Source organism: Mus caroli, chromosome 17 (assembly GCF_900094665.2).
Source record: "Mus caroli chromosome 17, CAROLI_EIJ_v1.1, whole genome shotgun sequence".
NCBI classification, from domain to species: domain Eukaryota; kingdom Metazoa; phylum Chordata; class Mammalia; order Rodentia; family Muridae; genus Mus; species Mus caroli.
Window position 1 is genome coordinate 82,076,019 of NC_034586.1, and position 13,355 is coordinate 82,089,373.

The 13,355-nt window shown below is 47.3% G+C and overlaps 1 protein-coding gene across 2 annotated transcripts in view; it reads left to right on the top strand.

Annotated features, from left to right (window-relative positions):
* The window catches only part of Prkce (protein kinase C epsilon), a 479,816-nt gene that overhangs the window by 296,150 nt on the left and 170,311 nt on the right, over positions 1-13,355 (top strand). For both annotated transcript variants that reach the window (XM_021186165.2, XM_029471044.1), the window contains exons 3-6: positions 4,766-4,925; positions 5,980-6,014; positions 7,307-7,392; positions 12,602-12,731. In XM_021186165.2, the coding sequence (XP_021041824.1) occupies positions 4,766-4,925; positions 5,980-6,014; positions 7,307-7,392; positions 12,602-12,731 (411 nt within the window). The remainder of the gene's footprint in view (positions 1-4,765; positions 4,926-5,979; positions 6,015-7,306; positions 7,393-12,601; positions 12,732-13,355) is intronic.

Below are 13,355 nucleotides of genomic sequence, written 5' to 3' on the forward strand. Positions count from 1 at the left end.
TTCTATTAAACTCGAGATGCTAATCTTGAAATGCCACCAGCATTCTTCCGGTTCAATTACACACTTAATGAAACATGCAGACCCTCCCGAGCCTCCTTGCAGACCTTCTGATGGATGCTATGACTCTGAGAAGATAACGCACCGAATGATTCCTCCTGAGAAATCAGTCGCTGCTTCCTCTTTCCTGTTTTGAACATGAAGGGTTTTTAAAAAGTGTATTGTGTGAGTACAATATGCAGGGTATATCTTTGGTGCCACATAAATATTTACTTAATATTTAAAACTCCTTGTCATGAGAACAGTGGCACCCACTTTCCTCATGGTAAAATAAGAGCTGCCACTCTTTTCAAATCCTTCAGGATTTCATTTTGTGTGGTTGGTTTTTTTGCCTTCCTGTTGGTACTGCCAGTCAGGTCAGTCTGCCCAGACCGGGGAACTATGGAAAGGCAAGCTTAAATGAACTCCCAGAGGTTGAGTGTTCCCCAGGCCCCAGGTTGACTAACACTGGACCGGACCATGTATCTTAGTGCTGTTTTATTTAGCTCAAAGTTTAAAAGGAAAACATGCTATCACTGTGGGAAGACGTGGTGCGCTGCTGCATGGGCTGGCTACATTGTATCCACACTGGGGCACAATGTATCCACACTGGTTACATTGTATCCACACTGGTTACATTGTATCCACACTGGCTACATTGCACCCACACTGGCTACATTGTATCACACTGGTTACACTGTATCCACACTGGTTACATTGTATCCACACTGGTCACATTGTATCCACACTGGTCACATTGTATCCACACTGGTTACATTGTATCCACAGTCAAGCGTCAGCATTGAATGTCTGTGGTCAGATTACCTGTTCTTTTTTATTGATCTTGGATCCTAGCCTCTGGGCTGGTGTCATCTATGCTCACTGTGAGTCGCTACCTCAGTTAGACTCACTGGACGTCTAGAGATGTGTCCCTAGGTGACTCCAGGGCCAGTCGGATTAATAAGATTAAGAATCAGAGCCCTGTCCCTTCCAGACCAGTGTTGGAGCTGGCCATGGCTTCTCTCTCCCTTGACAGATTAAAAATCAAAACAATGCAACACAAAACAAAAAAACCAAAACCAAACAAACCAACAAAAAACAGAAACCGAAAGAGATTAATGACTTGGGCAGAAATTTCAAGTTTGCAACAAAGGCAAAAGATATTGGCTTATCTCCTGACACCCACTTCAATTATATTTCGAAAAAGGGGGAGTCAGCAGAGGGAGCTCAGAAAGAAACCCCTACAACCTGCTTGGAGAACTGCCCCTGCATGCTTTAGGGCTGGCCCTGCAGTGAGCAGTGACAGCAGTGCCCAGCACTGGCCAGTGGTCCTGTTGGTTCTGATCCAGGCAAGAGTAAACCCTTGAATTTGATAGTCCCTCCCACACAACTGCCTGAAAACACCCAGGAATCTACGTCCTGACACGAGCAAGAATTTCCTGCTTGGTTTTTGTAAAGTGAAAACTATCTCTAAAGGATTATTACTATTGAGCTCCTTTTGTGTGGAAAGAGAGAGGACAATGAAGATGTTGAAGATGTGAATCCTTCAGTGTCCCGCCTGTCAGCAAAAGTATAGTGTTTAGTGGCAGGCCGCCCTCTTCGTGAGTTTCAAGTATTCATAAAGTCTATAAGGAAATGGATCCCTTCCCCCAGGGGAGGGGGGCTGACTAAGTTTAGATGCACAGACTAGTAGCCACATAGTACATAATTCGTTTTGTTCTTTGTATCAGCCCATTTGCAGCCTCTCAGAGATGGTTCTCCACTTTGAGGCTGCTTACTATTCACTAGTGCAAAAGGTACCCGGACTGTGAAGTTTATGAACTAATCAGGGAAATCTGTAAAAGGTGCCAGGAATTTGAAGTTTATGAACTAGTTAAAGGAGTTAGACGGCATATCTGGAATGTTTGGGGTTACTGAAGATATAGTTACCGCTCAGCTCGTGCCTCTGTGGGTTCTTGTTCTCTCAGACCAGTCAGGTTCTCTGTCTCTACAGAAAGTTTCACCAAGTACTCATACTAAGTGGTAGTCGCTCTCTAACTTTTGGAAACCCTTTCTGCTGTCTGGCAGAGAAAGTCATAAACGTGACCTCTGAGAACTGACTGGGACCTCCAGGCAAAGGGGCGATCATGCCCACTGAGTGTGGCACAGTGCATCCCGAGACAGCGGGGAACAGCCTTCAGCCAGCTGGAGGTGTTAAGGGACACCTTGTGTGACTTGTCAGTTTCCCAGGCTAGGGGCCTGGGAATGTTTTTATTCTGTGTGTCTATCCTGAGCTTAAAGACTTTTCCTGGGTACCAGAAATTCCACTGTGACTCTGGAATGTAACTCAATAGATAGAGGGAGAAAGCCGACTTCCTGCTTGAGTTTGCCCTCTTGTGGTCAGGTGTAGTAGTGCACACCTGTGGTCTTAGCACTGTGGAAGCAGAGGTTAGATTGGGCATGCAAGCCAGTCTGGACTACAGAAGCAGACTTCTAGGATGGCCATAGCAAGACTCTATCTATGAATCGGAGAGTGGACGAAGCAAGGGATGGATAAATTAATGATATGAAATGTCTTCTCTCTCCTACTCTCCAGGGCTCCTCTGTTCATGCCAGGGAGACATCAAACCACTAGGGCACCAGGGCATTACTTGATGATTTAGGCACGGGGGGCGGGGGGGGGACCTTTGAAAAGGAAACTGGAGAACAGTTTATAAAAGATACTATCCAATTATTCTAGCATGGTATAATTCTTGAGCCTATTGGTTGATACAAGGTCAGGTTATAGTGGGGATGCTCTATACATTTCCCGTGTTCCTCCGGTGTTTGTGCATAGTTTTGAGTTGCTATAGATGTAATACATCTTTAGACCACTGTATTAATCTTAAATAGGTTCTTCCTCGGTTGTTGACTAATGTAGCCATGCAGTGAGGAACGTCTGCACTCCATGGTTTTATAGCTTTTGTTTGTATTTAGTGATTGACTTAGAGCTAATTCCTAAGGATCTGACAAGCCAGATCTCTTTGTGAATCTGTTTGCCCTTGGTATGCATTATAATATTGCTTCCTGAAAATGTGTGTCACGTGCCGCTTTCTCTAGCAGTAAATGAATAAATCAGTTCCCCCATAGCATGCCGGTAACACACACTATCATGTGGAAACAAAGCTGTAGCCTTATTAGGTATGAAATGGTCCATCCGTGGTGCATCGGTAATGCTCTGCTTTACATTTTAAAAATCCCTACTGAGCGTATCTTTCATATTTATCCTGCAAATATTTTTACATTTTTGAGAATCATTTACCCCCTCCTCTCCATTCCATCTTTTCTCGTGTCTCCTTCCTGCTGCCTCTTAAATTTCTGACCTCTTCTTCTTTAATTATTAATAACACATACACACGGGGGGGGGGAGAGAAAGAGAGAGACAGAGACAGAGACAGAGACAGAGAGAGAGACAGAGAGACAGAGAGGCACCATCATAATTCCTTCTCTTTTCCTCTCTTCTCATTGCTACCTCTTCTCAAGCTCCCCCTCTCTCTATAAATAGACAGACAGACAGACAAACATGAAAAGAGATAGCAGGTGTCCATGCCACAAGGTCTTTTTCATACATCCTTCCCCCTGGCTAACTCTGCACCCTGCTCCCTTACCCGATCTTCACACTTGGCTTTTGGCTTAAGCTTTCCCCCTCAGTGACCACACACTCTCTTTCCCCAGAAGGTGTCCCCTATCTGCAGTGATCTCTTTCTAGTAATCCTAGTTTCTCCAGGTACTCCTAGTTGACCACCTAGAATGAGGCAGCTTTGCTTTGTAGCCTAGGCTGACCCCCGAGTTTCCAGCCACCCTCTTGCCTTGGCCTCCTGGGTGGTAGGATTGCATGTCTGATCCTCCATGGCCTGTGACTTCCCAATACATTTGACATAAAATGTAACTTAAAAAGCAAGGCAGATGTGCTCTGTGGCTGAAGTAGTAGAAATTTCCAAGCAAGTTCCATTCAGACGGACCCCGTGTGCAGGAGCGACCCTTGGCAGTCTTCCTGATCATCACAGATGCCTCCTGTTTGACTTCATAGCTTTACACAACCTCCCACCAGTATCCATCACCCCTCACAGAGGTATCTGAAAATAACTAGTTGACTTCACCCCATGAGGGCAGCAGTGCAGCCCCCATTTATTGAGAGAGATGCCAGCAGAGACTCATAGTGGGTCTTACTCTATTGTCCATGATCACATCACCTAAACGTGTGCTAAGATTGGAATGTTAGACATTTTGACCCCCTAGACCCTCAAGCTGTGTGGGTCAAGCAAAGTGATCGTGAGGGAGTGGAACAGCTGGGAGCAGTGTGGTTTGATGGGCCATAGGTTGTAGCTAGACATGACAAGATGCACATGAATTCTAGGGTCGTGGTGGTGCATGCCTATCATCACAGCACTTGGGAAGCAGAGGCAGGTGAGAGGTGTGACCCTGAGTTCAAGGCCAGCCTGGTCTATAGAGTGAGTTCCAGGACAGCCAGGACTACACAGGAGAAATCCTGTCTCAACATAAACATATACAGACACCCAAAACAAAACAAAAAATATTGTATGTGAATTCTGGCTCTGCCCACCCAGGGCCCTCGCTTCCTTCATCTGATCACTGAGACTCCTCAGACCATCACACACACACACACACACACTCAACCCACCTCTGCCCAAAGGTCAGTGTTGGGGTGCACTAACGCCACCGTCCTCCTCTCTGCTTGTGTCTTCTGCAGCCCCCAAAGACAATGAAGAACGAGTGTTCAGGGAGCGTATGCGGCCAAGGAAGAGGCAAGGGGCTGTCAGGCGCAGGGTCCACCAGGTCAATGGCCACAAGTTCATGGCCACCTACTTACGGCAACCCACCTACTGCTCCCACTGCAGAGATTTCATCTGGTAAGTCCCTGGAGAAGGGAGGGTGTTAGGCGTGGAGTGGGAGAGAGTGAAGCTCAATCAAAGGTGCTAATGTGAAGGAGAGAGGCTTTCTTCTAGGGATGGTGGTGCACACCTTTGAACCTGGTGCTCAGGAGGGTGGGTCTCTGAGTTCAAGGCCAGCCTGATCTACATAGCAGGTCCAGGTCAGCCAGAGCTGCACAGTAAGGGGGTAGGGGTGGGGAAATTGAGATTTTCCCATGAAAACAAATAATGAATGAAGTAATGTTCTTCCAGACAGAAGCATCATATTTTAATTTGAAACAAAGGAGTGATTTCTCTAATACAAGTCCGAGAGCACTGTATATAACTTTAGGAGCTGGCTATATAGTAATTTTGTCATCATTTTTTAGAACTCTGATTTTAAGGTTTAAAAGGCAGACCTCAAGTCCCAGTGTGACAGACAGCAGACATGTGAGTTTTAGGTACAGTGAGGCAGGGCTATGGATGAGTAGGTTGGACTACGCTGTTTCCAGGCTAACTAACCTTGCCAGGAGAACCCTGCTGTGACCGTAGAAGGAACCTTTTTAATGGTTGATTGAGCCCCTGGTCCTGACGACAGACTGCCCATAATCCTTGACAGGCTTTGGGATGCCCAGGGTATATGTCAACCAACCTCAGGCCTTATCTCCCATCACAGAGCACTCTGTAAGCATGTCCTGGTGCCAGGATTGGGGGAATCACCTTCTCACCCATGAGGAGGGGGGTGTTTTAGTTGACTGGCTTCTGCCTAGAGCAAGGAGGATTGCTTGTGACTTTCTAGAACGTTGCTACCCCAACTGGTGTGAGTGTTTGTACAGAAAACCAAAGCTTGATACAGGCAGCAGCCCTGTACCTGCTCCAAAGTGAGGCTGTCCCTAGGGCCTTCTGGAAGGTGTTCTTAACCCTGCAAATGGTAGTGAAATTACACCGCTCAGCAGACCCCAGAGCACTCAGCACAGCATGGGTAATGGCCAGAAGTGGGTAGCTTTGTGTGTTTATCTTTCGCCCTAGTAAAATTCTGTCTTCTTCCTTGCAGGGGTGTCATAGGAAAACAGGGGTATCAATGTCAAGGTAAGAGGTCTTTTATGAACTTAGCTTTTGGAACCCATGGTTGGTTTAAGGTTATAATCCCTTCTAGAAGGTGCACAATAGATCGGAAACCTTTAGAGCCTTTGGATACTTCCATTGTCCACCCTCTCTAAGAGGGTGTCTTAGAGAGGCCTGTCTACTGTGTTACTGCCTGGCCATCACTCTTATGCATGTATGACACATGCCACCAAAGCACTGCCTGTCTCCTGGCATCCCACGCAGTACCCCCTGCCATGGCATCTTGGCCACAGTGGTAGAAGGCAGCAGTACTTTGATTTCCCTCCCCTCCCCCATAGATGTAACACTTGAATAGAGGGTCACTGGAGTCACCTGTCTTGTTGGGGGTCTATTGCGTTGCCAATCCCCCTTCCCAGGATCTCCGAAAGGTACTCTCTCGCCAGCTTGTTGGTAGCCCTGATGCTTCGTGCTGAATCTCTCCATGATTGTTCTTTGGAATCATTATTAAGCACTTGTGGCTTACTTGAGGTGTTGGGGATTGCATTTCTCTAGCTAACTGGCTATCATGGAGAAGGCCAATTTGCACAGGGAGGTAGAATGAGATGCAGTGATGTCCAGACTTCTCTCTGGTGAGAATGGGGAGGACAGGTTGGCCCTTCAGGATTGAACTTAAGTCTTACTTTAAGCAGGACTTGGAAGTGGCTCTGCTAATGGCTGCTATTGTTTGTGAAAGTATACATGCACACAGTTACCTCCTTTAACCACTGAGGAGGAGCCGCGCTGCCCCGTGACCCTGCAGCCAGAGCTATAGGCCACATTATGTGGGCTTAACTAAGTTCAGTGGAACTTTTAAAGTTTGGCACATGGTGATCATAAAGCGGATTATTTTTCAAAGCCCAAGAACTCCTGTATTGTATGCTCCATCCCAGGCACCCCAAGGAGTCCTTGTGTCATGGCCCTGTGTGAGAAGGACAGTACAGAACCTTCAATAGTGAGGGCTCGGTGGAGGACTGGGCAGAGGGTGGTCCCTGACCTTGGCCATGGCAGCAGGACAGCTGGGTAACCTTCTCAAAGCTTCCAGCGCCCTTGGGGCATCGCTTTCACCCTTCCACACTCAGGAAGCCCCATAGTCCCAGTGGCAGTGCATTTTTGAGACCTTGCATTCAAGGCTTGAGGAGGGCATTCGTTTAGGTTCGGACATTGACAGAAAGGGCACGGCTCTGGTCGTGTCTCCACCGAGACCTGATTAGATCTCAGGGTGGGATCTGGCAGGCCCCGGTCATCGGTCAAGCTTCTTCTGTTTTTGTCGTTGACAGTTTGCACTTGCGTTGTCCACAAGCGATGTCATGAGCTCATTATTACAAAGTGCGCTGGGCTGAAGAAACAGGAAACCCCTGACGAGGTAAATATTTACAGTGCTGGGATTCTGTGCCTTCTTCCTTATCAGCCTCTCCCTTGTCTGCCCCTGATGTGACCCCCACGGGAGCCTTATCTCTCTGAGCTCCTGCAGTTGTCTTCATTGTGTTGAGCAAAAATGAAGGGAGTTGGCCCCTGCCTGCTGGCTTCAAGCATCATCGATTGCATGAGCACAACACTTAGTTTACCCAGTGAAGCTAAAGCTGAGGGATCATGAGGGAAATGTGGGGTCTATCTATCTATCTATCTATCTATCTATCTATCTATCTATCTATCTCAATATCTATCTATCATCTCTCTATCTCTATCATCTATCTATCTATCTATCTATCTATCTATCTATCTATCTATCTATCTATCTATCATCTCTCTATCTCTATCTATCTATCATCTATCTAATCTATCTATCATCTATTATCTAACATCTATCTATATCTAGCATCTATCTATATCTATCTATCTATCTTCTATCTAACCTATCTATCTATCTTTATCATATCTCTCTATCTATATCGTCTATTATCTTTCTATCTATATCTACCTATCACCTCTATCTATCATCTATCTATAGCTATCATCTATCTATCTGTCATCTATTATCTACCTATTATCTATCATCTATCTACCCATCATCTATCTATCTATCTATCTATCTATCTATCTATCTATCTATCTATCTATCNTCTATCTATCTATCTATCTATCTATCTATCTATCTATCTATCTATCATCTATCTATCTATCTATCTATCTATCTATCTATCTATCTATCTATCATCTTTAAGATAGGGTCTCTATGGAGCTCCAGCTGTCCTGGAACTCATTGTGTAGACCAGGCCAGCCTATAATGCTTAGAAATCGACTCACTTCTGCCTCCCAAGTTCTGGGGTTAAAGGCATGCACTCCTATGCCTGGTTTTGAAATGGAGAGTCTTGTTTCATTACCTCATCGGAACACTGAAGTGACCCAGTGATAAGTCCATGTGCAGTCAGTCATCAACACACAGCAGGAGCCGACCCTTAATGAGGTGTTCAGTAGTACCAGAGTGGAAGGAACAATCCAAGGGTGCTTAGAAGATAGAGATTAGAATAGTGTCATTGAGCACTTACTGTGCCCTGGCTCAGAAGCACTTGAACACATATGATTCAATGCCATAGCCGGTATGGCTATCATCATCTAACCGCAGAGAGCCTAGGAAGCACTGAAGTGGTCACAAAACTTGCCCAAGACACAGCTACTATGAGAGAGAGCTGGCTGCATTCAGACTCAGGTGGTCTGGTCTGTCTTAGAGCTTGAGCCTTGACTCCCTGTCTCTTAGCTTAGAAACCGGGGTCAGATTGGCTTTAAGGAAATTTCTAGAGCTCTGGGAATGTGGAATTACACAGGGGATCCAGGTGTCCCCTAAGGCTCAGGATTAGTGCTTCCCAACTCTCCTAAGGCTGTGACTGTTTCATTCGGTTCCTCATGTTGCAGTGACCCTCAACCATAAAATTATTTTTGTTGCTAAGTCATAACTGTAGCTTTGCCACTTTTGCTAATTGTAACGTAGATATCTGTGTTTTTCAGGGGTCTCGTGTGACCGATATAAAAGGATCTTTAGAAACCACCCCCTCCCTGGCCCCCTGGGGGTCTTGGCCCATAGGTTGAGAAGCGCTCATCCAGATAGCGGGCCTATTAGTAGGCTAGAAGACCTCCCTGGGGGAGATGGCAGGTGTACTGAAGAGTACAGAGGTCATCTGTGCCAGAACGGGAATTTCAAAGGTGTCCTTCTGATAATTCCTGGTGTAATAGGCATCCTATAGTCATAAGTCACTAGAATTAGGTCAGAGGAACCCCGGGAGGACTAGACACCTGGCTTTATTCTGAGTCCCCAAAGTGATTTATTCCTACCTACTTCTGAAAACATGTCAGCCAAATGGGAATTTTGAATCCAGGACCTTTTCTGTCCTTGAGTCTCCTCTTGCTTCCGTGTTGCTGCTGAAAGCAGCAAGGGGCAAGGCTGCGGGGGAGCCTTCTTTGCTCCCAAGAGTAGACTAAGGCATGGTCCCACAGCTGTGTGCAGGGGGGGCGCTGTTTTGTTGGCCTGGTTAAATGTGAAATCTAGAGATGACAATAGAGCTTAGTTGGTAGAGCGTCTAGCATGCAGAAGGCCCTAGGTTCAACCCTTGGCACATAACCCAAGCACGGCGCTGCACACCTGAAATCCCAACACTAGGAAGATAGAAACAGAAGGACAGAGGTTCAGGGTCATTTTTGGCTGCATGGCGAGGTCAAAGCTAGCCTGGGATATACGAGACCCATCTCAAGGAAGGAAGAATACCTTACGACCCAGCAGCTGTTTCTCCTGACCCTTGACCTCGGAGCATAACCTGCAGTAGATGGTTACTGTCATTGCTTTCACATGAAGATGGAGAGGGAGATAACGCGCTTTACTGCCCGACTTCCTTCCCGTGGACATTCTGTTGACTATTTACTGGGCACTTCCTGCATGGCAGGCATTGGACCCTGTCCAGTGGCAGCAAAGAACACATGAACCCTGACTCCACAGTCTTCACAGGCCTCATGGTCTGGGAACCTCAGGTTTCTGAGGCTTTCCCTCACTGTGTGGAAGGGACACGGCTCACGAGACTCTGGGCTTTGCACAGTTCAGAGCTCAGATTGGAAGCACAGAGCTGCCACTTACATCTGGTACCGGATGCTTCCTTCTATCTTTCCTAACAGATTGAGCAGTGATGTCTCCAGAGAGGCAGTGCTCCTAAATGTGGTCCACATCCCCAGAGACAAATAGTCAAGGTGTCAAGAATGGAGTTTCTTAGAAGGGTGGGGTTGGTCCCGTCCTGGTGTCTCCACCATGGACGGTCCCTGTGCTTCTGGAGTCCAGCATGCTTGGACTTTCGTCAGGTGACGAGTCTTTAACTCATCCCTTCGAGTCACTAGCTTTAGTAGTATAATCAGTGTAGATACACACACACACACACACACACACACACACACACACAAACACCACAAACACTTGCCGTTCCAAGTGCTTCATTTCCAACATCCTCTATTCAAAAATGCTCTGCTTTAATAGAGAGTTTGAAGACAGATGGGGCTCCACAGAAAGACTCCAGCTCAAATAAAAACAAAGTGTTCTGGTGATGTCAGGTGCCCTGGATGCCTTCTTTCCCACCATGAGCGCTTGCCCAGTTGCTTGTCTTGTGTCAGTCTGCGTACTCCTTGCTGGTGCAGTAAACAGGAATGCCGTGTCTTCCTGATGCCTTGGCTTTTGTCTGATTTTTTTGAATCTTGCAATTCTCTTCTATATGCGCACACATACTCCCATGGACATATCTACTTGTGAGTGTGTTGTCTTGGGGTTTGCTTCTCCATATGACTCTGGCGTGTTCTTGGAGATGTTTCTCACCATCTCATTATCTTCTCACTGTTCTGATAGCTGGGAATCTTTGTTGGTCCCAGTTGAGATCCGTACAGCTGTCTCCAACCCCGTTGGCCTCCCGATTACCTGGGTCAACTTTCCCTACCGCTTCACCTTGGTCTGCCACTCATACCTTTATTAAATTATTCCTAAGCTGGGCGTGGTGGCGCACGCCTTTAATCCCAGCACTCGGAAGGCAGAGGCAGGCGGATTTCTGAGTTCGAGGCCAGCCTGGTCTACAAAGTGAGTGCCAGGACAGCCAGGGCTACACAGAGAAACCCTGTCTCGAAAAACAAAAACAAAAAAACAAAACAAAACAAAAAAAAATTATTCCTCGTCGGTTAGTTTCTCTTCTCATATATGTCGACCGTATATGAGAACTGCAGGAATAGAGTAGACAGTGACCTCACCAGATCTGAGGAGTCAGAAAGGAACATGTGTGACTGACACACACAACACTCGTGCGCCATGAATCTAAGGTGGGTGGACACAATTCTTCTCAGTAGCCCTGGGGATACTTGTACTCTGACAGGACCCTAATGGATGCCCATAGATGAGAGAGGTATAAGTAGCATTCTGGCTACATGGGAGGACCAACCATTTCTGGGAGCTGGATAATGGGGGACACCATAGGCATGGCTTCATATCTGCACCTAGATCAGTGTCTGTGTCCAGCTCTCATTGTCTCTGAGTCCGCCAAGGGGACCTTTCCATGCCACAGTCAGCTGATGATCTAAGGCACCCTACGCACTACCCCCTCCTTGGTTCCTAGGGTCAGAAGCGCATCTTTCTTCCCAGGCTTTCCTGCCCTGTCTCAGAAGGGCCGGTTCACGTGGCTGCCTCACCAGGTGGGCAGGGAGTTGCTCTCGGGAGGTTCTGAGGAGACTCGAGAAGGTAAACAGTGCTGATTGGTGACTCTCAGCTCTGTAGAAATCTTCATGTCCCCGTCACTTCTCCATTAGTTTGCAGACCTCACTCTCCTATGACATCAGGTGGAGACGAAAAACTGTCCTTATATTCCAAATAAGCAGTCTTGAGGTTCCAGGGAACCTGGAAACCCAAGGCTGGGCCACTGCCCATACACCCAGAGCTGAGCCACTGCCCGGACACTTGAGTTTCTGTTCAATGTCCTCTCAGTCTATTCTGTCCCACACCTTTCTCCTTTTCACCAAATGAGCAAGTAGCAGCAGAGTTGATTAGAACCCAGAGCTCTGAAATTGCACACATGGGCACTCGGGCCTGTCTTTGCATCTCTTGCATGGTTCTGAATCCCACAGCACTTTCATTTTCTTGTCAGCGAAGCTGAGGAACCAGTAGCCCCACCCGCTATGGTGGTGGGAGAGTTTAAGGCAGTAGTGTCTAACTGAGTGTCCTGTGGCCATCGATCTATTCGCCATCTTCATCCTCCATACTGTGCAGAATATATGTGCTACTTTATGGGGTCTTGGATTTCATCTTAAGCTGCTGGAAGCTTCTCTTTTCCAGGCTAGACCTCTGTGCAACAAAGCCATGTTGACGGCACCCAGGGATGTCTTGTGACCGACTTCAGTGTGAGGTGCTCACTGCTAATTGCCTGTTATGATCATGTAGAGGCCTGAAGTCTTGGAGCAGACATGGGAAGCAGCCTCGTCTTGCCTGTGAATTAGGAAGGGAAAGCTGGGCCAGAGGAGAGGTTCCCTTCAGGGGCCTGCAGTGGTTTGTGCCTTCAGAGAACCCAGGGAGCAGTGAGCTCCCCAGAGGAGATGAGTGCTGACAGTGTGTCTTCCTGTTCCTGCAGGTGGGCTCCCAACGGTTCAGCGTCAATATGCCCCACAAGTTCGGGATCCACAACTACAAGGTCCCCACGTTCTGTGACCACTGTGGGTCCCTGCTCTGGGGCCTCTTGCGGCAGGGCTTGCAGTGTAAAGGTGAGTCTCTTCCCGACCCCTCAGCCCAGGATCCAGTCCCCCCTCCCTTCATTTTCCCTTTCGCAAAAAAAAAAAAAGCATTCTGTCCCCGTAGCGTTTCTTTCTAGAGTGGGTTCCAGATTTGGCTGGGGAATTGGCCACGTACCCTTGATAAGCCATTGTCTCTTGACTGTTTTCCCATTAAGACCTCTCTTGGAAGAAAGTGGCCAGGAGTGTGGAGGACACGTGACAAGGAAGACGTGGCTATGCCTCATAAAGTGGCTGCAGCCCAGGAGAAACAAAATGGAAGATATAATGAAAAGAGGCACTGGCCAGAGAGGGAGGGCATAGTTTTTGAAGATTAATGAAGGAATAGGTATAAGCTGGTGGACTTCTCTCTCCAGCCTTTGCTTGGAGTTGGCTCTTGAAGAATGTCACACGAGGGCATTGTCACCTGTAATCTTACTGATCCTCCAGGGGCTGTGCATAGATGACTACATCCCTATGGCAGAAACTGAGGCTCAGAAATAAGGTAGCATGCTCATGCCCCATGGCTTAGTCATAGAAACGGAGCCCCTATCTCGGGTTCCCCCGCTCTGCTCCTGCTACGCCATCTCCCACGTGTCTGTTCCAGTGAGCGTGCTG